The sequence below is a fragment of the Durio zibethinus genome, chromosome 2 (assembly GCF_047325235.1).
Source record: "Durio zibethinus cultivar Kanyao isolate XHJ-2024 chromosome 2, ASM4732523v1, whole genome shotgun sequence".
NCBI classification, from domain to species: domain Eukaryota; kingdom Viridiplantae; phylum Streptophyta; class Magnoliopsida; order Malvales; family Malvaceae; genus Durio; species Durio zibethinus.
This window is the reverse complement of record NC_143163.1, coordinates 1721064-1746093: the sequence shown is the minus strand read 5'-3', so window position 1 is coordinate 1746093 and position 25030 is coordinate 1721064. Positions and strand designations below refer to the sequence as shown.

The following is a 25030-nucleotide window of genomic DNA, read 5'->3' as shown; positions in this document are numbered from 1 at the left end:
ATATTAGTTTTTGTCCACATTGCTAATAATTATTCAAATTTTCAAAGGATTAAAGTTTAGATAATATCAAATAATTGAAGAATTTTTTTAATTTATATTTAATATATTTTCTGTGTATAAATTTTATATAATATAAATTAATTAGATGATGTTAGTATATTAAGTAGCAAATATTAACATTAAAATAGATATATAAAGAGTTAAAAAAATTTTAAAATTTTATTTATTAATAAAAAATTATTATCTGATTTATTTTATTAATAAAATGAATTTATTGATAATGTATAAAATATATATGTCATAAAGCACCAAATATAAACTTTGTTTTTTGTTAGAATTGAGGAAAACTTTCCAATAGCCCCAAACATATAAATTAATAGCCAAAAAGGGTATATTTACATCATAATATCTGCATGAACTTGGCACCTCTTTGTCCTAGGAGGTTACGTGACTATAGTTTGTTTCGATACGCCTCTCTGTCTGTCTGTATTCAATTTATTACAACTCCTACACTTAAGACTCGTTCTCTCAATTTAGGAACTTCGGAAGCTAGAACGCAACCAGCTGTAAACAGAACATTACTTGTTTTTTCTTCTCTCCCAGGAAAATGAAAACAATCTCCTGTGTTATTTTCCCGAATTAAGAGAAGCAAAAAATCGAGAAGTTCTTGACCTTCTCGCTTCTCTTATTTGCCTTCTTCACATTTTCATCATCAGTTGATTCAAAAGTGGTCTCCGTTGCTTGCCTTGGGTCAGTGTCATTGTTTTGATACAATGGGGCGGATTGGGAATCTTGTTCATGGGTTAAAGCCTCCAATGCTCATGGTGGTGGTTCAGGCAATATTTGCTGGGCTTAATTTGATGTATAAATTGGCAGCAAATGATGGGATGAGCTTGAGGATTATCGTCGCTTATAGATTCATGTTCGCCACCGTCGTTATGGTCCCTCTTGCTCTCATTCTTGAAAGGTCCATCGATCGTTCGTTTAATCTTTCTTTTTCTTTTATTAGTCTTCGTCAATTCCAGTATATGATGCCTGAATATTTATTACCATATATGTTTCTTCGTCTGACCAGGAATTTAGTATATGAAATCTTGAATTCTTTATCTTCATATAGGAAGAGCTTGAGAAAAATTAATCGAATGGTACTATTTCAAGCGTTTCTTTGTGGGTTACTTGGGTAAGTTAAATCCATAAATATAACAATTTCTTTTTTCTTAACAAAAGTACATACGAAAGAGATTCTGAATATTCGTTTCTTTATATATATATATAAGTGAAAAGAGATTGTGGAGATTCAATTATTAATTGAAACAAGCTATTTCTAATATCTTTAATTCAAACTGCAGGGGATCACTAGGTCAAAACTTGTACTTGCAAAGCTTGGTGTTTACATCAGCAACATTTGTTACTGCAATGATCAACCTGGCTCCAGCCATGACTTTTATTTTCGCCATTTTTTTCAAGTATGTATCTTATTCATTAGTCACTATGAATTATTTACAATCTATTTTAGATTGATAGTGTCATTGCTTCTTTCAAGATATATATAGCCACTGATTCGAAGTTCATGGGTTCAAATTTCATCACAGGATGGAGAAATTGGCGATAGGAACTGTCGCTGGAAAGGCAAAGGTGTTAGGGACATTAATAGGAATAAGTGGAGCCATGGTCTTCACGTTTTACAAAGGGATAGACATTAACATATGGTCAACAAATGTAAACCTTTTACACCATCATCAGCAACCTGGAGTCCCAGCTGGACCTTCAACACATGACTCTGGCAAGTTTATTCTAGGTGCTTTCTTGGGCCTTTTGAGTTGCATTTCTTTCGCTTTGTGGTTGATCACTCAGGTGAATTTCAGACATTTGTACTTCGAAAAATTCTCAGATCGAAAGTTATAAAATTTACATGTTCTTTTCATTTTTTAACTGTATCAGGCTAAGATGAGTATTCAATTCCCTTACCTTTATTCAACCACTGCTTTAATGTGCATAATGGGATCAATACAAGGCGCTGTTTTTTCCCTTTGCATTGAAAGAGATTGGAATCAATGGAAATTAGGCTGGAATGTTAGGCTTTTGGCTGTAGCTTACGCGGTACGTTAATTTCTGTATCAACTTCAGTATACTAATTTTTCGGCCTTTTTTTTTTACTTTGTAATTCGAGATCTTGTGAATTGTGAACATGTTATGTTGCAGGGAATCATGGGCTCTGCTTTAATGGTCTTCTTGGTCTCATGGGGTGTACACTTGAGAGGTCCCCTGTATGCATCTATTTTCAATCCTTTGGGGCTTGTCTTTGTTGCCATTATGGGTTCTCTGATACTGGATGAGAAACTGCATTTAGGAAGGTATATCATTTCATATATATTTACTTACTACTTATGAAAATCGGATCGAGATCCCCCTCAATTACTTTTTTATCACTAATCACAGTAATAATTGTTAAATCTAAAATTTCTATATGTGTCATGCACTACTCAAATTGAAAGATTTTTTATGTGCAATAATACATAAATCATTAAAGGATCAACATGTTGTCTTATTTACTTGGAGTGGAATGTTATTACTTGACCTATATATGATCTATTAATTTAATTGTTTCTGTTTCTGTAAATCAACAGCATCATAGGAGGAATATTGATAATATGTGGAGTATATGTGGTGCTATGGGGCAAAGCTAAAGAGATGAAGCAGAAAACTCAATTAGTACCAACACCAACAGCTGATAAGGAATCTGACCATGAAACAGAAGAAGATGATCAAAAGGAGAATAAGGAAAGGATAGAAGCAGTTCCCCAGATTACCATCCTGCCTTGAATTATTTCTTTTTCTAACTTTAATTGCCATTAGTAGCTACCAGTTCAGCAAATTTTGGTGCAGTTGTTGCAGGAAAACACTCTAAATTTCATTCAAATATTTCCTAATCCTGCTTTTCCTTTTTTGGTTATCATATCATTGCATAGGATATATATATATATATATATATATAGAGAGAGAGAGAGAGAGAGTACTTTTACTAGGTTCATAGAATATTAAATCCTTTGATTTGTTTTCATTTGTACAAATTTTGTACAAGCTTGAAACCAAATATTAATCTATTACAGTTAGCTTCATCTATGAAATATTTGAGAATAGAATTATCCATTTCTTTCTGTAACTTTATAGAGCATGAATAAATCATGGGAATATATATATATACACGTGTGTGTGTGTGTGTTTAGAATACATTTCTCATATGTTTTAGGATGATACATTTCACTTGACAATGTTTTATGCAATGATCTCTTACTTTAGATTATTTTAAACTTCACATGTAGTTAATTGAGTGCAAATCCATTAATTTATCGCTAAAATTGTGAGAAAAAATGAAACAAACGATGGTGGGGTAGTGGTAAAAGCAAAATGTCTTGTTACTCCACTTACCTCATTTGTAAAAAATCTTAGCCACCAAAAATAAGTTGCTAATGACTATTCCTGTAAAGGCTAGCTTTGCTTTCCAATAGTAAATAGAATATTAAAAGTTTTGTGTTTCCTTCAAAGCTATTGTTTTTTCAAGTTGGGAAAATCATTTTATATGTTTGAGTGTTTATGTTGCACACTTTGCTCGAAACCATTTTGTTTTTTGGCTGATTTCTACAACAATATTGTTAATCACCCTCACCTTTTCTGTAACTTATTTATTACCTTCCGTTTGATATATTAATTAAAAAGCTTGCTTTTTGAAAAAAAAAAAAAAAAAGCATCAAAATCAAATTTTAATTTCCCCATCTTCAACCTGAAAAAAGCAAATACCTTTACTCAAGGAAGCCTTTTACAACTTTATTACATCTTCTTTTATGGTAAAGGATTGTTTCATAGGCAATCACCTTAATTATATTATGTTATTAACCAGAAAAAGGCGAAAAAGGCGAAAAACAAACCAATACCTTTCGTATGTTGATAACCCATCTTTACAATACTCAAACTATTAATGATAATAAACATTAATTGATACACGTGACATACTATAAAGAATGTGAATATAATGTGTATTTGTGCATAATCAACCTAATTGGCATCAATATCACCGGCTTCGAGAAAAGTTATATCTCATAATTACCTTTTCCTTCATTTTCCCACATATCAAACCCACCTACAAGTTTCATTTCATATGGTAAACTATACTATTTTTCCTTGGATTTTCAGGGTTGCCAAAGAAACACAAAAATAGCCGCTTAGAAGGGACTGTCAAAGCAGACTGTGCACCCACTAACGTGAGTGAACCATTAGAACTGCCTCACCACGCATTATCCACGTGTTATAAACACAAAGAAGCAAGCTACTCAAACGTGTGCCTACTTGTGAGGGAAGAACGTGCCCCATACATATATTTACAATACCAAACCAAAAAAGTAAATTTATTCATTTCGATTTTGGGTGTAGGTATTGGTTCAATCTATACTTTCGTAAGTTCATTCGTTTTCATGTAAATGATTTTGAATTTAAATCATATTACTAAGTTTTTATTGATATTAAACTCAAATACATGATATGAGATGAGACGCATTTACAATCGTTAATTTCAAATACAGAATCCATGTATGGCATCTTACTGATTAGAACTAAAAGACTCATGTATCAGATTTCTATTGTCAAAAGAAAGATATTGGCATGGTACCTAAGCTTGACTAAAAGAGAAAGGAAGCGCATGGCAAAAGGGCACCAAAAGGCAAAAGGTTCAAAAGCAAAGCAAAGCCTTACGTTTGCAGTGGGAAACTGAGCACGTGCGGAATCGCTACGTGGTTACACGCCGCAGGCTCCTGTTTACTAAAGAAAGAGAGTAAAAAAATACAGTGAAATTTTATAGCTTATAAATTCTGAAGGACTCACAGGGCGCAACCATCAACCTAGCTAGCTAGCTAAGCTACTTGCCATCTTCTCTGGGGTTTGTGAATAATAGCTTGGCTCTGCTGAGAAACAGAAGCAAGAAAAATTCGAAAAGCTTGCTTCAAGTATCTGTCTATTTGGGTTTTTGGTCTTTGGGTTATTGACAAAAAAAAAAAAAAGGATGGGGCAGATTATTAACATTTTGCATGGATTAAAGCCTGCAATGTTGATGGTGGTGGTTCAGGTACTGTACGCCGGGGTTAATGTGTTGTGCAAATTGGCAGCAAACGATGGAATGAGCTTGAGGATTTTGGTCGCTTATAGATTCATATTTGCCACGGCTGTTATGGTCCCTCTTGCTCTCGTTGTTGAAAGGTTTGGTTTCCTTTGCTTTCTTTTTTTGTGTTATTCATTTTTTTTTCTTCTAAGCATAATTAGAATTATAGCATTCAGTAATTTGTCAAATAAGATTGTTTTCACTCTATGCATGGATGAAGCGTGTAAGGGAACTTAATCAATTAAAGTCTCTTCTCCCTAAAACGAATTGATTACAAGATGCATCTTTAATTTGCCAACTGTTTAGCTTTTTCATGTAAATTTCTAGTTTCTATTGGATGGTTCTTCACAGTGTCTTTAAACTGTGTTAGGAAGATAGGAGAAGCGATGAATCATCAAAACTGAACTTTTGCACTTTGAGAAGAAAAGATTTCAACGTTTTTCCTTTGCTTGAAAAGGCTTGTTATTAAACCTTGCTTTCTGCCATGTTGTTGTGCAGGAAGAGGCCAAAACTAACTTGGACTGTACTGATTCAAGCATTCTTTTGTGGGTTACTTGGGTAAGTTAACTTCTTTTACCAGGTTTAGTAAAAGATTTAAAGGTGAATAATGTTCCATCTCTCAGGCTTTTTGTTGACAGTTGTGACGTACTATATTAATAGCCCAAAACAAAAGTCAACTTAATTCAACAGAAATTGAAGAGTTCTAGAATCTTGTCAACTTGCTCAAAGTGTTGCAATGTTGCTTTAAATGACACTCGTGCTGGAAGGCATTTTACCCTTATTCGATTAATTTCGATTTGATCCAATTTTTTAAGAATAATTTTTTTTTAACGTTAAATATCAAATCAGGTCGAGTTAAATAATAAAAAAATTTGAAATCAAATTAAGATTAAATTTTAAGTAAATTTAATCTTATTTGATCTTATATATAAAAAAATTATTTGTAATTAATTAATTAATTTTATATCTAATTAAATCGGATACGATTTCATATAATATTAAATTAAATCAAATTTATATATAAAAAAAAATTTTAAAATTAAATCAAATCAGATTCATTATATATATATATATATATAGATAGTTGAACCGGGTTCAGAGCAATCAAAATCTATCCAGATATATGATCCGTTGCCATCCATATTATTTTTCCATAAACCCACTTCCTCCCTGTTCACCAAGTCCTTGCTGGCTGCTGCTACATCTTTTTGGCCTTTTTAGATTCCAAAATCTCTGTCAAGAAGGAAGAAATTATAGTAGCAAAAACAAATCTAAGAAGTGGTTAATTTGGAAATATTTGTTTAATTTTCTATGTAATTCCCTCCCTCCGTTCTGGAACCAGACTCCAGTACCAAGCCTTTCATTGATATTTCTTTCTTCTTTATAGAAGAACTAGAAAGGGATTAGTTCATTAATGGTAATCGATATACATGACACTTCTTAAAATATAACCTGTTAGCAAACAAACTTTTTTCTTGAAAAGATTAATATTTATTAATTTTCCATATTATGCAGGGGTTCACTATGTCAAAATTTATACATGGAAAGCCTGGCCTTAACATCTGCAACATTTGTTTCTGCCATGAGTAATCTTATTCCAGCCATAACTTTCATCATGGCCATCACTATTGGGTATGTATCCTTCTTTGACTCATACAATTTTTACTTAAAACAAATTCATTGTCCAATCCCCTATTTTATGGCAGATTGGAAAAACTAGCTCTTGGAACAATGGCAGGGAGGGCAAAGGCGTTGGGAACATTAATTGGATTAGGTGGGGCAATGCAGCTCACGTTTTACAAAGGAATCCAAATTAATATGGGATCAACCCGTCTTGACCTTCTACATCATGGACGCCACGGGGCTATTTCATCACATGCAGCCTCTGCCCATCATCTCTTGGGTGCTTTGCTGGCTCTGGGCAGCTGCATCTCTTACGCTCTTTGGTTGAACATTCAGGTAATTTAATTTGCAAAAGATTTTGTGTTACATCTTTTAAAAAAAAAAAGGTTCTGAATTATGTCTTTTTATTTGTTTTATAAAGGCTAAGATGAGTGAGAAATACCCATGTTATTACTCAAGCACAGCATTGATATGCATAATGGGAGCCATACAAGCAGTTGTTTTTGCACTTTGCATGGAAAAAGATAAGAGTCAGTGGAAATTAGGCTGGAACATTAGGCTTCTCACTGTTGCCTACGCGGTAAGTTATTTACATTGTTGAAGCTAAACCCTTAGTTGGATTTTTAGCTTTATGGCTGAAACTGAATTAATTTGGAGAGTCTTTTGTTCATTGCTTTGCAGGGAATTTTAGTATCGGGGCTAATGTTTAGCTTGGTCTCTTGGTGTGTGCGCATGAGAGGTCCACTTTATGCATCTGCTTTCAACCCTTTAATGCTCGTCTTAGTTGCCTTTGCAGGCTCATTGTTTCTCGAGGAAAAGCTCTATCTTGGAAGGTAAGTAATAATTAATTTGGAAAGACTGAACCTTTTCCAAATTAAATTAAAAACAAGCTACAATTAGGGAAAAAAAAAGAGTTATTGATTAACAAAAAAGAAGCAATAATGAAATGGTTGTGTGTGTGTGTGTATATATATATATATATATATGTATATTTGTATATGTATATAAGTAGTAAATGAAGGTTAAAAAAACCATAGATATATGCTAGAAATTTTATATAGAAAAGATATTGAATTTATGACTAGTTACTAGTTTATTAATTTTTAATTTTCAAAATCTATGATTTGATTTAATTAATTTATAATATTAACTCTAAAAATTAATATTAAATTTCTACATTTATAATCTCTGCACTTATCCCAAACCGGTCTCTTTTGTAAAAAAAAAATAGTAACTCTCAAATTTGTGTATTTATATAAATAAGAGATTTGCTTAAGTAACCTGATTTGACAATTTTTTTTTGTCTGATTACAGCATAATCGGAGCAGTGCTAATTGTGATTGGGCTGTATGTTGCTCTGTGGGGCAAAGGCAAGGAGATGAAGAAGATGAATCAATTAGTGCCATCAATAAATTCTCCAGAAGATGGACCTATCGAGATTACTGTTACTTCTTTAGGTGACAGAACTTCCATCAATAACAACGATAATAATAGTATTGCAGTCATGAGTAAAGATTCAACAAAGGAATATATAGGATAGGAAAAGAAGAAAAATAATAGAAAATCAAAAAATGAAGAACATGATCAGAACATATATAGAAAGATTGGTAGAGAAAGAAGAAAATGCTTTAGAGTAAAGTTTTCTTATTTTCCCTTTTCACTATTGTTTGTAATAATAAGCTCCATTACTTTAAATCAATGTTAAATTTTAGTGCTAAATTAAGTACTTCTCAATGAAAGCAAGCACTGAGAATAGTTCTCTCCATATATTTTAGGTTCTTAAAAGTATTTTTAGAAAGTCCTATAATTTGTATTTTCAATAATTTTAAAAAAAGTTTTTTATATAATTAAAATTGTTAAGAATTGAACTTCGATCACTTAAATTAAGAAAAAAAACTAACATTCTATCAATTGCTTGCATACCAAATATTTCAAACAACCGATTAGTAGCTATCACTAATTAACAAAATCATTTGTAAAAACAAACTCTTTAAAGCAACTTACTATAACTTCTTAATTTAGATATCTTGAAACTACAGGCAATCGTATGGGTTTGATCTAAAATTTCTTCTATAACTTTATCATTACTTGTTTCAATGCATCAAGTTAAAGTTTAATTGAAAATGAAAGTAATGACAAGGATCAATAACTCATTTCATTAGTTAAAAGGCAAAGCTATAAGAAAAACTCGTATATAGTAGCTACATGTATATACGTAAACTCAAATTGGATGATGATGTATAGAAATTAACTATTATATTAAGTACATTCAATTAGTATTCTCTATTTTCTAGGTGACATTCAATTATATATATATGAAGATAAAATTTGAAATATGAAAATGTGTTGTAAGTGTTAAATTTTAAATTTATCGGATAATATATTTTAAGATTGATTAAATAAATCAACTGATCAAATAAATTTTAAATTCAATGGCATTCAACTTTTGTTAAACATATATATGATACCATTAAGTCAAATTAATTATTTAAAATCTTCCACAACCAAAATGAAAAAAAAAAAAAAAAAGAAGCAATATTTAAGTATATAAAAATGACCATGTTCTAAAATTTTCTTAATTTCCAGCAACTGAATTAGATCCCTCTGGTTAAGGGCATCCATCCTTTCTTGGGACATGAATTCCTGAAATAGAAAGACCCACTTTCACATGTACGAAGTACTAGAATAACTTGTTTTCTTTTCTTCTTCTTTTTCTTAAAAAATCCACTTAATTTGCTTAATTAGCATGTGATCAATTCATCTCAGAGTCTCAGGTTCTCAGTTGCTGCTTGACCAACCATTCCCTTTTTATAAGTTTAATAATGTTTTTTCATTAGGCATAATCCTCTATTGTCCTTCATTTATGACCTCCAGGAGTTATAATAAAAAATAAATTGCAAATTACTAATGACTAATTAACTTTAAATAAGAGGGAGAGGAATTCTAACCGAAATTATAACTTTACAAACACTTGTTCATAAGTTCAAACTTCATTGTCTCAAAAAAAAAAAAAAGGGAGCCTAACTGTCGCCATATGTGGAAACATACAAGCTCCACTGCATGAAACCATCAATTAATAAAGGCAAAGTGGAAAATGGGAAATAAAATAAAGATAAAGTAAAAGCACGAAATTAAAATTTTATAATTAGTGGAAACTGAGCACGTGTTGGTGAGGTTCAACATACTTGAGTACGTCATGATTAGCTTCCTAATACGTTACAACTTACCCATAAACAGCTTTTATTTAAGCTTTATTTGAATAAGCAATAAAATTGATTATGATAAAATTAAAAGTAATAATAAAAATTATTATAATTATAATTAAAAAAATTTTAATAAAAATTATATGTTAATTTTATCTCATTAAAATTAATATTTAAGTTCAATTGATAATTCAATAAACTTAATCCTACCATATTAAAAATGTGATAAAAAGGCTAAACGGAAACTTAATAACTGTAACTGTGATTATGCTAAACAGTAATTTACAGCTTATAAAAATAAAATTCTCAAGAGAAAAGACTCTCTCTCTCTTTTTTTTATTTTAATAATCTGGGGTCTGGAAATTGCAGTGCTCAGCAAAGGAACAGAAGCAATAGAAAACGACGGGGCAGAAGCTTCTAAAAGTCTTTTCCTTTCTATTTTATGATATATTAACGTAGAAGAAGAGTTTTATTTTTTATTTTTTCATTTTGATAGAAGAAAAATGGGGAAGATGTGTAGTATTTTACAAGGATTAAAGCCAGCAATGGTCATGGTGGTGGTTCAAACAACGTTTGCTGGAATGAATGTGTTGTACAAATTGGCAGCAAATGATGGAATGAGCTTGAGGATTATCACTGCCTATAGATTCTTATTTGCTGTTCCTGTCATGGTTCCTCTTGCTCTCCTTGTTGAAAGGTTTGGGTTTTCTTTTACCTTTTCTGAATATTCCTTCTTAATTAATTAAGCTAACTTTTTTTTTTCTTTCTAAAAACATTACCCATTAAACAAAAAAGAATTGTTCACACTTTTACACTTCATGCATGAAGGAAAAAGGGGTTATGTTTTTCTTCTTCTGTTAAGTATTTGATTTCTATTGTGATTTTCCATTTTGTGCATTTATCTTCAAGTGCTTGTCACTGTTTAATTGATTACCTATTCTTCATGTTAGTTGGGATTCTCTTTTTTTTTTTCTTGTGTATTTGCACATTGTATTGATCAGTCACTGTTAATTTGGAAATACTGTTCCAAGAAACATGCAAAAAAGCAGAAAAATTTTCATTATAAAATAAAAAATAAATTCTACAATAAAGAAACATGCATGATTGAAGGATTGCATACTTGTAGTTTAATTAATTAATTACAAAATGGAAAAAATAGAGCCCAAGAGATTTGGAAAAGAATATAATGTAAAAGCAAGTAGTTATTTTTGAGGCAGTTAAAGTATGAATCTTGATTATCAAAATTAGGAAAAAATATTAAAAGAAACTATGAATTTTATCATTTTATTTAAATAAGTTTTTGTACTCTTATTATACTTAAATAAGTCCTTTTTTTAATTTGTATCTAAATAAATTTTTATTTCAAACAAAAAATTAATTTATGTTAAAAGCTTATTTTGATACAAGTTTTAAGTTAAGTGTTTATTTTGTTACAAATTAAAATCTAAAAACTTATTTAAGTGTAAAATAAAGATTAAAATTTTATTTAAATACAATAAAAATGTAGAAACTTATCTGAATAAGGTGATAAATTTTAGAGTTTTTTTGTTATTATTTTAATCTTAAAATTAAAAATTTAGTACTCTACCAACATATCAAATTTGTTTTTATTTTTGTATAGATAAAAAGAAAACTTGCATTTTGGCTGATATGGATTAAAAGGTATTTTATGAGCTGATAGAGGAAAAGAAAGAAAGTTATAATCTATTAACTTATGAAGAACAAACACAAATACGTAATATGAGTATGATACGAATATAGTAATACAATAATTTTTAAAAATTAGGATAAGGGTACAATATGACAATAAAAGAATTTTATATAAAAATATTTAATGTAAATATAACTACAATAAAAAACATATTTATTGATAATTAATTTAATTAGAAAAATAATCTAACATTCCAAATGGTAAAAGGTGATTAAATGGGGCAATTGGATGTAAGCTCCAGATATTGGAGGTACAAAAAAGTTGAAGATCATTGGAAGATTTTGAGAACGTTGTAAACTAATTAAAAAATACTACGAAAACAAATCTTTATTCACAAACCTCAACTATTCAAATCAAATTCAAAGTTAAATCTTTCTTCTCAAGTCTCATTAAAAATTTAAAATCCATAACTTTGCTTCCTCCTTCAACCGCTCTCCTTTTATTTCATTGACCATAGTTAGTGCAACTGAGACCAACAAATTAGTGGCCCAGCCTTTACCATCAACTGAAAACTAGCCTTCACCTCTCGACTCATTCCACTTTCACTGTCAACCTATGGGATTCACAACAACTTTCAGTTCTTTGGCTGAGTGGAAAGAGCACAAAGGGACACAAAATGTTGATGCTCTTCAAACAATACTCTTCCTTGCAATACATGGTGCAATTGGTTGGAAAGGTGGACAAATTGGTAAATCGCTAAAATGCATAGGTGGATTGATGAGTGAAGAAAATGCACAAAGAGCTGTGTCATGTGTCACCCACCGTGTCGAAGGCATATCCCAACATGTCTCGACGTGTCCAATACGTGTCTGGCCATGTCGGACACATATCAGACGCGCGTATGCTAGATATCGGACACACGTACATTACGGTACGTGACGTGTCCGCGCTTCCTTGGCTATGACCTTTCCTTGTATAAAGGATTTAGTTAATATATATACTTAATAGTTATCTTTCCGTTGCACAGAACATAATATTCTATCACTCCCTAATTTTGTTCTAATTTGTTGGTCCGAGTTGGACTTGCTTTTTGTTGATCTTTGACATGTATTCTTTCTTGAAAATCAATTTTAAAACAAGCTTTAAAAATTATTATGCTCAAAATTTTAAAATTTTATTTCCCACGTGATATAATTTGAAAAATAAGCTAAAACTGAATTAGTGATTTTGTTCAACAAAACAAAAAAATCAAACTGGAAGAAATGGAGTGAATAAATTCTAAAAAGGGATTAAGTTTTTACATTTTAATAGTATGAATATTTGATTTTAATAGAATAAAATGATAAATGTTTGTTTCTAATAATGAATTGGTTAATTTCTATGCACTAACAACTTTTAATTTTTTTTTTACAAAGTAAATGCAATATGAGAAAAGAAAAAAAAAATTACAGATGTTGAGATTGAAACTCCAAACTTATTAAATACTATCTTTTAAGAGTAATTGTACAAATTAACTAACCAATTAAATTTCGAATTCAACAATTTATATAGTATTTCATTAAAAAAAACCATTATATATTCTAATCCTTAATTTATATTATTGTTCTGAATTTTCTTAATTTCACACAGGAATAGGCCAAAATTGACTTGGACCATACTCTTCCAAGCATTTCTTTGTGGGTTATTTGGGTAAGTTTTCTCAGACTTTTACCATGGTAGTGATTAGACACAAACATTAAGTATGTTATTATTCATACACTGCAACTTCTCAATTCCCCTTTAGGCTTTATAAACAAACAAAGTTTTTGTCTAGTTTGTGTAGAAAATTAAGTATTTCTAAACCATTTCCTTCTCTCCTTCCTTGCAGGGGAGCACTATCTCAGAATTTGTACATTGAAAGCCTGGCTCTAACATCTGCAACATTTGTTTCTGCAATGACTAATCTCATTCCAGTCACAACTTTCATATTCGCCGTTTGTCTTAGGTACATATATGCATCTTTCACTCGCCCCATATTTTCGTACATATATATCAAATGACATGATCAATTTTTTATCACAGAATGGAAAAGCTAGCTTTTGGAACAATGGCAGGGAAGGCAAAGGTATTTGGAACGTTAATTGGACTAGGAGGTGCAATGCTGCTCACATTTTACAAAGGTGTACAAATAAACATTTGGCCAACACATTTTGACCTTGTACATCATGGTGGCCATGGGCCGTCTTCATCACATCCAGGCTCTGCCAATACTTTGTCGGGTGCCTTGCTAGCTTTTGCCTGCTGCATCACTTACGCCTTGTGGTTGATCATTCAGGCTAAGATGAGTAAAAAATTCCCATGTCCTTACTCAAGCACAGCTTTGATGTGTACAATGGGAGCAATGCAATCAGTTGTTTATGCAGTTTGCTTGGAGAGAGATTGGAGCCAGTGGAAACTAGATTGGAATATTAGGCTTCTTACTGTTGCTTACGCGGTGCGTTAACTCTTTTACATTGAAGGTGAAATGTAGCTAAAGTTCTAACGTAATTATACATGGATTCTGCAATTTTTCCGTTGCAGGGAATTATAGTGTCTGGATTGACTTGTACCATGGTAACTTGGTGTGTGCGCATCAAAGGCCCTCTCTACGGATCCATTTTTAACCCTCTAATGCTTGTTTTAGTGGCTTTGGCAGAGTCATTGTTTTTAGAAGCAAAGTTGTATTTGGCAAGGTATATGCATATCAATTAAGAAATGAAATATTTTCACTGACAAACAAAATCCATGGAATTAGAGTTAGAGATGTTAATTTCTGGTAAAGAAAAATGAAGGGTTAATTGAGTTATTACAATCGTTTAACTTTTTTCTTCAATTACAGCATATTGGGAGCAGTGTTGATAGTGCTGGGGCTGTATGTTGTGCTTTGGGGTAAAGGCAAGGAGATGAAGATGATGAAGGATCAATTAGCAGCATCAAGAAAAGAAGTTCCACCATCAACAATATGCTCCCCGCAAGGTGAACCTGTCCAGATCATTGTCGACTCTACAAACAACAGCAATAATTCTAATAGCAATCAAAATAATGTAGAAGGACTCTAGGGTTTCACCAAATGAACACTATAACCTTGAAATGTATGAGTTGTTTCAATATTCATCAAAATAATGTACCATGAGATCAGAACTCGTTCATTTTCCATTTTAATACTCCACTAAAACACTCATGAGTCATGAGTTGACTCACTACATTTATGAATTCAAAGTAGGCGGCTACCTCAATGAATTGCCAGAGCCCCAAGTTGCGAAGGCCCATGCGGGCAAATACGTAGTTCAATGGAAGTTAAAGGGCAAATACAATCCGCACCCTCTATAAATAGAACAACCCAAAATGGAAATAAGCCTTAATAACTTCATAAGCTTCATTCATCAATCCTCACTAAGAAGGAAACAAAGGGAAAGGTCACCAGTTAAGGAGAAAGGAATGATGATGAAGAAGATGATTGTTGCAGTCCTTATTTTCTGCCTCATCACTTCACAAATGGAAGAAGTTGTTCCACAGGTGGATTGCCTCGACGCTTGTTCTACTGGCTGTGTTCAAAGCAACAGTATGTACTAAAAAAAAAACCTTCCTTTTTCCAACGAATCAGTCCCAATTTTCCATGGCTTGGTTTTTCTTCAATCATCATTTTATTCTTTTGTTCTTCCTCTTGATTAATGCAGCAAGGCTTATGCAGCGTTGTGAACGCAAGTGCCAGATCAAATGCGGTCCAGGTAAGCTGTCTGTCAATCTCACCAGCTAGCCTTATCTTCCTTCATTCTCTTTTGGACATACCTCAGCTGCCCACTTTTGATAGCTCTTTCTTGGGGCCCTTCTCCTCTTCACTCTACGTCCAATTGGCATTTTCGACCCATTAATAAAGTGGGCAAGCCTAGTGCAAGTTATAACTCTACCGGTCCAAATTTGATTATTTTTTTGAAAAAATTATTAAAATTTGTATTTGATCATTAAAATTAAACAATATTAAGTTACCAAATCAAGCGATTGTTGGTAAATTTGGCAAAAATCCTTTGTTAAAATGATTGAGTAACAATTATTGATATGTAATCGAATTTTTGCAGATTCCAAGCCAGAGGGGAATTTGAGTTAGCTCTTGGAAGATCAAGGGGGCATTAAGCATAAAAATGCATCAAATCTACTACATGTGTCGTGATAATGTCTAGTTTATGTGGTTGAATGAAGGCTGAAGCATAGCTTCAAGAGTTTGTCCTATCATAGCGTTGAACAAATACAAATTCAATAATGTATCCAAAAGATACAAAAAAGCAAGTTGAATAAGAAAATATTGATTATTATTGATCTTATCCTTGAAAATGGATTTTTTGGCAATATCTTGTACCGTTAAGTTCAAGACTCTGGGATGTCGCTTTTGTCTTTAACTCGTCTAATAAATTATATAGATATTTTATGTTGTTAAGGTAAAAAACGTAAATATTTTTAAATATATACTTAAAAAATCCCATAAACTACTTGAATTTCTAAAAAGTTAAAAAAAATTGTTAATGTTAAATCATATGAAATTTATAATTTTAAAAATATAATAAAATTAAAAATATATTTCATATTTAACTTCTTACGATAAAAATACACAGATAGTTGCGGTCAATTTAAAATTTACAGGCACACTAATAATTGAAGCGTGCCTGGTGCCATAATTTGCGTCACCTAAAGCCCACACCGAACAGGAGAGCGTAAACGGAAAGCGGAGACGTGGCCGAGTATAGGGTTTCTACAATCATCAAAGTCAAAAAATCGCAACCATCTCATGCTCCACCGATGCCGATTGAACCTGTTAAAGCTAAGCGTTGAAAAAGCGTGACAAAGACCCGATCTAGTCAAATCAAAACTACGTAGCTTAGCACCATACGTTAAAAAACACCCTATAATTCCCCTAATTATTTTTTTTCCTTCTTTTACAATTACTATACATTATTTTATTTCTATTTACAAGTTTAGGTTCATGGAAGGTTCGGGAAAGTACACAGCGAGGGCCGCCACAGTTACGTAAATATAATTCGTACCAAAGAAATATAATATTTAAAATAATAAAAATAATATAATTTAAAATTTAATAAAAAATAAAAATAAAAATATATTTTATATTTTTATGTTAATAAGAATTATGATATATAATTTTTATATAAAATATGATATTAATATATCAATTATTAATATTTTATATAATATTAATATATAAATTGTTAAATGAGTAAAATTATTTAAATTAAAAAACGAGATGTTTTTAATTTATCCAAACTTATTTAATTATTAATGAGTATATAATTTATAACTATTGTAATATGATTAATCAATTATAATTTAATATTTTATATAATAAATAAATAATTTATATAAATTTTATATTTTTAAGTGATGAATTTTATATAATTTGTTATTAGGATTGATTTATTGTAAGATTATAATAAAAAATTTTAGATAAAATAATCTCCAATTAGGCAATTACCGTTTCTAAGAACAACTAAATCTATGTGTGACGCAAAAAGCAATCTCTAGTTCATTATGCGTTTGAACCAATTTATTTCTTTTTCGGTATTCAAAACATCTTTATTTGGTCACCTACAACACCGCTAAAACTACTTTAGAAATAGGTGTTTGATATTACCAAACTGCTTATGTAGTCCGTCGTTCATGTGTTGCTGTCTAGTCTCTGGTTGTGGGCTCTCTTTGTTCTTTTCCTTTGTTTTATTATCAAGTTTTAATTCATAAAATGTTTTTGAAAAAAATGTTGAAATTATAAAAAAAAAAAATCAATGCTTCAGAGAGAAAATGCTAACACCTACTTGTTTTGCATGCATCTATAATAAATGAGAGAAGGGATTTTCTTGAAAAAAATATGGGTTTTTCATTTTTGAAAAGCATTTTTGTTTAGTTTATTTTTTTTGTCATATTATTATGATTAGTGTTTTGCAAGTTTTGTTGTTCATTAATGAAATTTATTTTTCATAAATGGTATAAATGGATTGAAGAAGGACTAAGAAAAACATTCAAAAAGTTGCTATTTTCATACTGTTCAGCCAATTTTCCTGGAATAAACAAGCATTGGCTAAACCCAATTCAAAACTTTTTTTTAGAGGACGAAGGAAAAAACAAAACGAGATAGACGTTAAATTCAGAGCTGATTTTGTTTTGTTTGGTTTCTAAGAAAAAAAAGAAAGAAAAAAGAAAAAAAAAATCTATGCCGTTTCCATCAGTCGGATAATGCGAACGGAAAAGTCAAACGGGGCATTGAGTCGTTAGTTGGAGCCTGCTTTTTAGCTCTGTAGCCTAGCTCATGCACCAAATTGAAATTAAATTTTATTAAAAAATTCACGTCATCCCCCATAGAGCTAAAAAAAAAATCAAAAAAGAAAAAGAAAATTATAGAGTAGCCTTTTTCACACTTCTCATTTATTTATTTTCTTGGCCTTGAGTTGAATTTAATGTGGGTCTGGAGTCCGGATCAGATAGAGAGAAGAGATCAAGCAAGAAGACTTAAGAAAAAGAGAAAAGAAAGAGAAGACAGTTTTTACTTCAATAGTTTTGACTTTGATCCCTTCCCAGTGACCTTTTTTTTTGTTCTGTTATGTAAAAAAGTTGTCTGGGTTTTTTGTTTTTGATCTTGTCTTTGGATTCGCTGCATGTTTCAGGTACATTAGAACGGATCTCATCTTACTTTTTTAAGATTTCATAAAAATCTCTGTTTTTTAACTGTCCGAAATCTTACAAGTTACGAACCCAGTTCAAATTACTTTTTTTGTTTTTTCATTTTTCTTTTTGTCTAAAGAGGGTTAAGATTTGATTATAATCTGGGTTTGTATGCAAAATTTGTTATTTTTTTGTTGCAGATCTTTGGTGGGTTCTGAAGCTAAAGCTATGGTGGTTTGATCAGATTCAGCTTTTAGATTTAAGGCCTTGACTTTTGGAAGGTAAATTATTATTATTATTATTTTGTGATTAATTTATGGTAAGTAGATAATACATTTGGGATGAGGTAATTCTATAATATTAGCTAAATCATGGCCATTTGTGGAGAAAATTTTCCTTTATGTGGGAAATTTGATGAGAACATATTGAAGTCGCTATCTTCCTTTTTCAAATATATACTTTGACTTACAGCAACAATGCTCAAATTATCTACTGCTTGCTTGATTTAAATGGGGATTTGTTTCTTAGTCTAGTTTCCAAGATTTCGAGCAATAATGTTCCTTCAGTTTGCTTGAATATGAAGCATTTTGTTCTCATTTCTTCTCCTTTCAAATTTTCATCTCTCGCTGATAGTGAGAGGAAGAGAGAGGATGGGTATGGAAAACTAGAAAAAACGCTCCAGTGAAGATTGTCCCTGGAATTCTCCAAGCTGGATTCTTTGCATGCTTTTGTTTTGGTAGAACAGAAAATATCTTTATTCTTCTTAAAAGGCTTATAAATCTATTCAATTTCAGTCTCATATGTGATGGATAAACCGAGTTAATAGACTTGGTGGGTTCTTTGCATTATTTGGCTTAGTGAAAATCGATTGTTACTTGTTACATGATTAAAGTTCTAGCTATTCAGACTGCTGGGGTTCCATGTGAAGCTTGCCCTAGTGGTTATCTCTTTTTTCCTCCTTTTCTCTTTGGTATCTTTTCTGTTTTCTTTTTACTTTCTTTTCTTCTTTACTAGTAGATTTGTAGTGGGAACTGAGTTGTTTCTTCTATCGGCAGCCACAGGCGCATAACAGCGAAGTATTATTGCCAGAAATCTTCAAAACAAATTATAATTGAGGTGGCTTTGTCCTCTACTTGAAAAATGTCATTCCGTAGCATAGTTCGTGATGTGAGGGATAGTTTTGGGAGCTTGTCTAGGCGGAGTTTTGATGTTAGACTCATGGGGCACCACAGAGGAAAATCTCATGGTTCTTTACATGATTTCAATGATGAGCCTCTTGTAATTCAGAACAGCTGTTGGGCTAATCTCCCACCAGAGCTACTAATTGATGTGATCAAGAGGTTGGAAGAGAGTGAGAGCACGTGGCCTACTCGAAAGAGTGTTGTTGCATGTGCATCAGTTTGCCGATCGTGGAGAGTCATCTGCAAAGACATTGTTAAGAGTCCTGAATTCTGTGGGAAGCTTACTTTCCCAGTGTCTCTTAAGCAGGTAGGATCACTGGTTCATTGAACATAGATCAGTTTTTTCTGATTTGAGTTAATCTTACTGTAATTCTGTATCTTTGCATCTCTGTGGAATTATGCTGAAACATATAATCAGTTCTTACGATATTGAGAACTCAAGACTGCAACTCTAACTGTCTTTTTGACTTTTCAGCCTGGGCCACGCGATGGAACCATCCAGTGTTACATTAAGAGGGATAAATCGAAATTAACATATCACCTCTTTCTGTGTCTTAGCACTTGTAAGCTTGATTCTCTGCAACCATTTGTTGAATTAAGTTGCTTTTGTAAATGTAGATGTGATCTTATCATGGTAATGCATATGTCCTAGTTAGGGTAACAAATGAACTTCCTGGCTCTGCAGTTAAGAGAAGAAATTCATTCTTTTTCCTTCATGTTACTGACGTTTGAGTGCCTTTTATTGGTTTTGGAATTCTCATCCTTGTTCCTGCTAAACCTATCTGCTCTTTTGCAGCCTTGCTAGTTGAAAATGGGAAATTCCTTCTTTCTGCTAAAAGGACACGCAGAACTACTTCTACGGAGTATGTCATTTCTATGAATGCTGACAACATTTCAAGATCAAGCAGCAGTTACATTGGAAAGCTGAGGTATGAATCTGAAACGGAGTCATGACATTTTAATGCAAATACTGCTCTTCGGTTCTGAGGAATAGTTTAGCGATTCGAAAGGCATCAGCATTCTGGTTCTCCTTGTGTAGAACTAGAACCACTTCTTAATGAACCAATATAAACTTTTTACTGTAAAAGGCAGTAAATCTCCTTTTATTTTATAAAAGGAAACTCTGGCATGGGATGAACTTGGAAAGTTAAACCCATTCTCATCGGTTTAGTTCTGGAGAAGTATGCTTAATAATTTCTTTTATAACTCCCTTTTATGATTGATTTCCACTTTCCTTTGCCCAAATTGCCTTCTTTGATTTTAGAAGCTAGCTTTCAGAAAGATTCTCTATAACTTGCAGAAATTTTTATACTTGTGGAATATAAACATGAAACAAATTCTTTTTTTTTCTATACCAGATCAAACTTCCTCGGTACAAAATTCATAATATATGACACCCAGCCCGCCTATACCTCTGCTCATGTTCCTCCACCAGGCCGTTCAAGTCGAAGATTTTACTCCAAGAAAGTTTCCCCTAAAGTCCCTACTGGCAGCTATAACATAGCTCAGATTAGTTATGAACTAAATGTTCTTGGCACCCGGGGCCCACGAAGGATGCATTGCATCATGCATTCTATCCCTGCCTCAGCTCTTGATGCTGGTGGTTGTGTCCCTGGCCAGCCGGAGCTTCTTCGCCACCCATTAGAGGACTCGTTCAGGAGCATCTCCTTTTCAAGGTCTCTTGATCATTCTGTTGAGTTCAGCAGCTCTCGGTTTTCCGAGATAGGTGTGTCTCATGATGATGATGAGGATGGGAAAGTGAAACCGTTGATCCTCAAAAACAAGCCCCCTAGATGGCACGAGCAATTACAATGTTGGTGCCTGAATTTTCGTGGGCGTGTAACTGTTGCATCTGTTAAGAACTTTCAGTTGATTGCTGCCACACAACCAGCAGCTGGTGCACCCACCCCATCTCAGCCTGCCCCACCTGATATTGATAAGATAATCCTACAGTTTGGCAAGGTTGGCAAAGATATGTTCACTATGGATTACCGTTATCCCCTATCTGCATTTCAGGCCTTTGCAATCTGCCTGAGCAGCTTTGACACGAAATTGGCTTGTGAATAGAATGATAAAATGATAATTATGGCCTGCAAAACACATAAAAAGATTAATGACCATCTTTAATTCTCTTTTCCCATTTTCATTATCTCCTGTTGCCACTTCTTCCCTTAGTTTGATCATTAGTAGGATGGAAAATTGATACTGTTGTGTTGTTGTAAGCCTAATTTTTATCTTTGGTGCCGCCTTAATGACAGCTTGCATCATAGTAAGCCCTAAGCCTCTTCACTTCTGTTGTAATTTCTTTATTAATTCATGAATGATTAATCAGTTACATGTTTCTCCTTGACGTTGTTGAGTGCTCATGATTTGTTGTTAAGAGTATTAGATTTTCAATTTCAATAACCAGAGGTTCTTTTTTTTTTATAAAACAATTTTAAATAAAAAGATGGAAAACTTCTGATAAATAGGACTAGAGAAGGATAATTTCCATTGCAATGTGGAAGAAAATTTGCTAGACAGAGGAAATTGCCAATCAATATTTGATGCGAAGTAACCGATAAACTCCAATGGCGGAGGTGGTGGCTTTTCTTTCTGTGAAGCAAACTGGCAGTAGCAGTGATGATTCTGGAGAAGGTAGATGTGCTAGGCGTCAGCTTTGATGCTGTCAGAACATTGCTGGAAATGTGGGTTTGTTTGGTGTTCTGTCATTCATCATTCTTCACATTTTTAGCCAAGCACTACTTAATGGCACCACGTTCAGCTTTTATCCTGAAGCTATACGTAAAGGAATAAAAAAGCCAGAGTATCTTCCACTCGAATGTTCCTATGAATTTTATAATAAGAATTTGTATAGATTAGTTCTCAGGCCTACCACTTTTCCCTACCGACATGATTCAAGGGAAAACGATACTTTACACAAATGAGGTTCTTTTCTTTTTCCTTTATAAATTATATATATATATATATATTTACAATACCCAAGCAAAATCCAAAAGCATTAGTTAAGGACCCGATGGTGTCCATCTTCAATCATAACGAGATCCTTCCAGGCCTCAACTGCAACAGAGTCCCAACTATTCCAAAAAGATTAGCCCCACACGAGCAAATCAAGCTTGAAACTTCTATTTTTTTCCATTTGGTCTTTGTTTTCCCTTCTCAAAAGATAAACCCACTTCAACTGGTTCGTGCAGTTCTTCTTTTCTATATCTTTCATCTTGTCATTGGCAACAAAAAAAAAAAAAAAAGTAGCTGCCACATTTACCATTGCATAGAATGAACTCGCCTAAGAACACGAGGTGGTCTCCGCTTCTCCTCAACAGGGATCAAGTTCTCCATCAGCTACAATTGAAATAAACCACAAGATGTCAGAATTGCTACGAACAGTCATTTTTCAAGCAAAGAGGCCAATCATGATTAGATTTTAGCCATTACCGCATTGTTGAATCATTATTATGCCTATAAATTGTCATCGTAGCATATAAACATTAACAGCGATGTGCTTTTCATAGTATAAAACCCAATCAAACAAAAGTTTCATTATGATCTATGTAGTAAAAGAATTTAACCTAAAGTGATAATTTCTGCTAAAATGATATATAGGTGTTGATATTCTTTTTGCTTTTCCCATGTTCTAGAACAGTAACTGGCCTCAGCAACACTTGTATTATCCCCCACTAACCAGACAGTAACAGAATTTTTAAGATTGATTCATAGAACAAGCCGAAGACATCTTAGACATTTGAAACACACAATGGAATTAAAAGGTACTAAAAGAAACAGACATACCTGCTTAAACCGCTCTTTGTTCAGCTCAGCCTGAAAAAGTAAGTTGAGAAATCAATACAGAAGCATTATATAATACATAATGATGATTCATGTTTCAAACAGTCCGACAGTCTCTAGTTATAATACAGTGAGGGCCGCTATACCTCTTCTCTCAGCAACTGCGCATTCTCTTCTTCCAATTGTGTCACCATAGATTCCAATTCAACCGTATGAGCCTAAATGTTACACTTCAAAATATCATAACTAAAATTCACAATTTAATCACAGAAAAAAAAGTTTTAAATTAATAGAAGAACAAAAGCAATAAAAGTTTGAATGAGATAAAAGCAACTATTGTTTGTTTCTCTTTGTTTCTCGGCAACCAAACAGAATTAACAGAGGAGAGCCTGACCTGTTTGCGTTCTCTAGACCTAGCAGCAGATTCTCTGTTCTTGATCATTCTCCTCTGTTTCTGCTGCGTCGCTTTATCCAAAGGCGGTTCCTCCACGGCGCGTCGTTTTCCTCTTGCACCTGCGCCTGCTGGCACCAATCTCCGATGATCAACGCCGCCGTTGTTTCCAAACGCCGAAAACTGACTTCCACCAGCGTTGATAACGACCGGGTCCATAGTATAAACCCCTGCATCTACTCCCACCTGATTAACAACTCCTCCGACATCCTCTTCTCTAACCGCTCCAGCTTTCGTCAAAAAATCCTCTAGAGTCATCTCTTCCGATGGACCCCCCTGTCTTTGATCACCGCCGCCGACCACGATGTCCTTCCAAACCTCGTCGACGGACTTGTTCGCCACATCCTTAGGAATCGAGAAAATACCTTCGCGTGAGATTGACGCGCCGAGGAACTGTTGATGGGCGTCGGAAGTCGTTGGTGGCTGTGGTGGGGACAAGTACATGTTTTTCAAAAGATCGTCCATGCTCATGGAATCAAGGCCATTCTGAGATAGGTTTGGATTATTTTGTTGGTTTTGAAGATCGACAAGGAGCGTGGAGGGCGAAGAGCACAGAGATTGCTGACGTGGCAGATCGGGATTCGTCTGTGACGTGGTCGTTATCACCTTAGACGATGCTATGACACCCTCGAATTTTCAGGGCTGCTAACTGTGCACTGTTTGTTTATTTTCTTTCCCCTGATTGGATGGAAAAGGATCAGAAGAATTTGACCGTAAAAAAATTATTAGGGCAGCGAAAAGCAAAGCTGGAAGAGTAGAGAGGTTGGCCAACGGCTTAAATAGAAAGGAGAGAGAGAGAGAGAGAGAGAGAGAGAGAGAGAGAGAGAGAGAGACAGAAGAGAAAGGAAGGAACTGAGGAAGCAAAGAGGAATCCGCGAGATGGATAACGTGTGTACTCGCGGCAACAAACGCACAATTGTAAAATGTAGGGGCAATTATGTCATTGTACAATGTAGGGGCAATTATGTCATTGCACTACCCGGATTTCAAAAAATAGGTTCAAGGGCATTTTCTGGGCTATAAGAAATATTAAAAAACGTTCAATTCACGGCATCGTAAATTTTAAGAAAAAACATGATTTTTGAAAAAAATATAATATTTAGAGATTTTTTTATTTTAAAATATTTTATGCTTAGATTCATTTATTTAGTTAAAAAAATTTATATATATTAAATTTTAAATAATTATTATAATTTTTTTGATATATATGATGGTAATTAAATAACTAATTTAATTAATTAAATAAGGTTATTCAAAATTTTTTTTATCAAAAACATCTTAAATAATTTCTTCTAATTTTTCTAAAGA

The 25030-nt window shown here is 32.9% G+C and overlaps 4 protein-coding genes across 4 annotated transcripts; 3 read left to right on the top strand and 1 right to left on the bottom strand.

Moving 5' to 3' along the window:
- The first annotated feature begins 454 nt into the window (after positions 1–454).
- On the top strand, positions 455–8491 carry LOC111308672 (WAT1-related protein At1g25270-like). Its single transcript, XM_089744923.1, has 10 exons — positions 455–967; positions 1076–1180; positions 1350–1466; positions 1593–1854; positions 1942–2100; positions 2203–2354; positions 6856–7108; positions 7194–7352; positions 7454–7605; positions 8087–8491. The coding sequence occupies exons 1-10, from the start codon at positions 774–776 to the stop codon at positions 8310–8312; spliced, it is 1779 nt and encodes a 592-aa protein (XP_089601049.1). The 5' UTR covers positions 455–773; the 3' UTR covers positions 8313–8491.
- A 4153-nt stretch (positions 8492–12644) lies between these two features.
- Positions 12645–15007, top strand: LOC111307991 (WAT1-related protein At1g68170-like). The gene is made up of 7 exons (XM_089744916.1): positions 12645–12733; positions 13256–13315; positions 13494–13610; positions 13688–14099; positions 14186–14337; positions 14484–14620; positions 14868–15007. Coding segments are annotated over exons 1-7 (987 nt in total). The 5' UTR covers positions 12645–12731; the 3' UTR covers positions 14975–15007.
- Positions 15008–18098: 3091 nt separating this feature from the next.
- LOC111308670 (tubby-like F-box protein 8) lies at positions 18099–21835 on the top strand. Its single transcript, XM_022907189.2, has 6 exons — positions 18099–18306; positions 18505–18585; positions 19360–19792; positions 19961–20048; positions 20282–20414; positions 20844–21835. Exons 3-6 carry the CDS (start codon positions 19445–19447, stop codon positions 21550–21552), a joined length of 1278 nt encoding a protein of 425 aa, XP_022762924.1. The 5' UTR covers positions 18099–18306; positions 18505–18585; positions 19360–19444; the 3' UTR covers positions 21553–21835.
- A 108-nt stretch (positions 21836–21943) lies between these two features.
- On the bottom strand, positions 21944–24584 carry LOC111308671 (G-box-binding factor 4-like). Its single transcript, XM_089744905.1, has 5 exons — positions 23666–24584; positions 23418–23489; positions 23275–23304; positions 22499–22827; positions 21944–22312 (listed from the first exon to the last, which is right to left on the bottom strand). Exons 1-4 carry the CDS (start codon positions 24191–24193, stop codon positions 22747–22749), a joined length of 711 nt encoding a protein of 236 aa, XP_089601031.1. The 5' UTR covers positions 24194–24584; the 3' UTR covers positions 21944–22312; positions 22499–22746.
- Between the last annotated feature and the right edge of the window lie 446 nt (positions 24585–25030).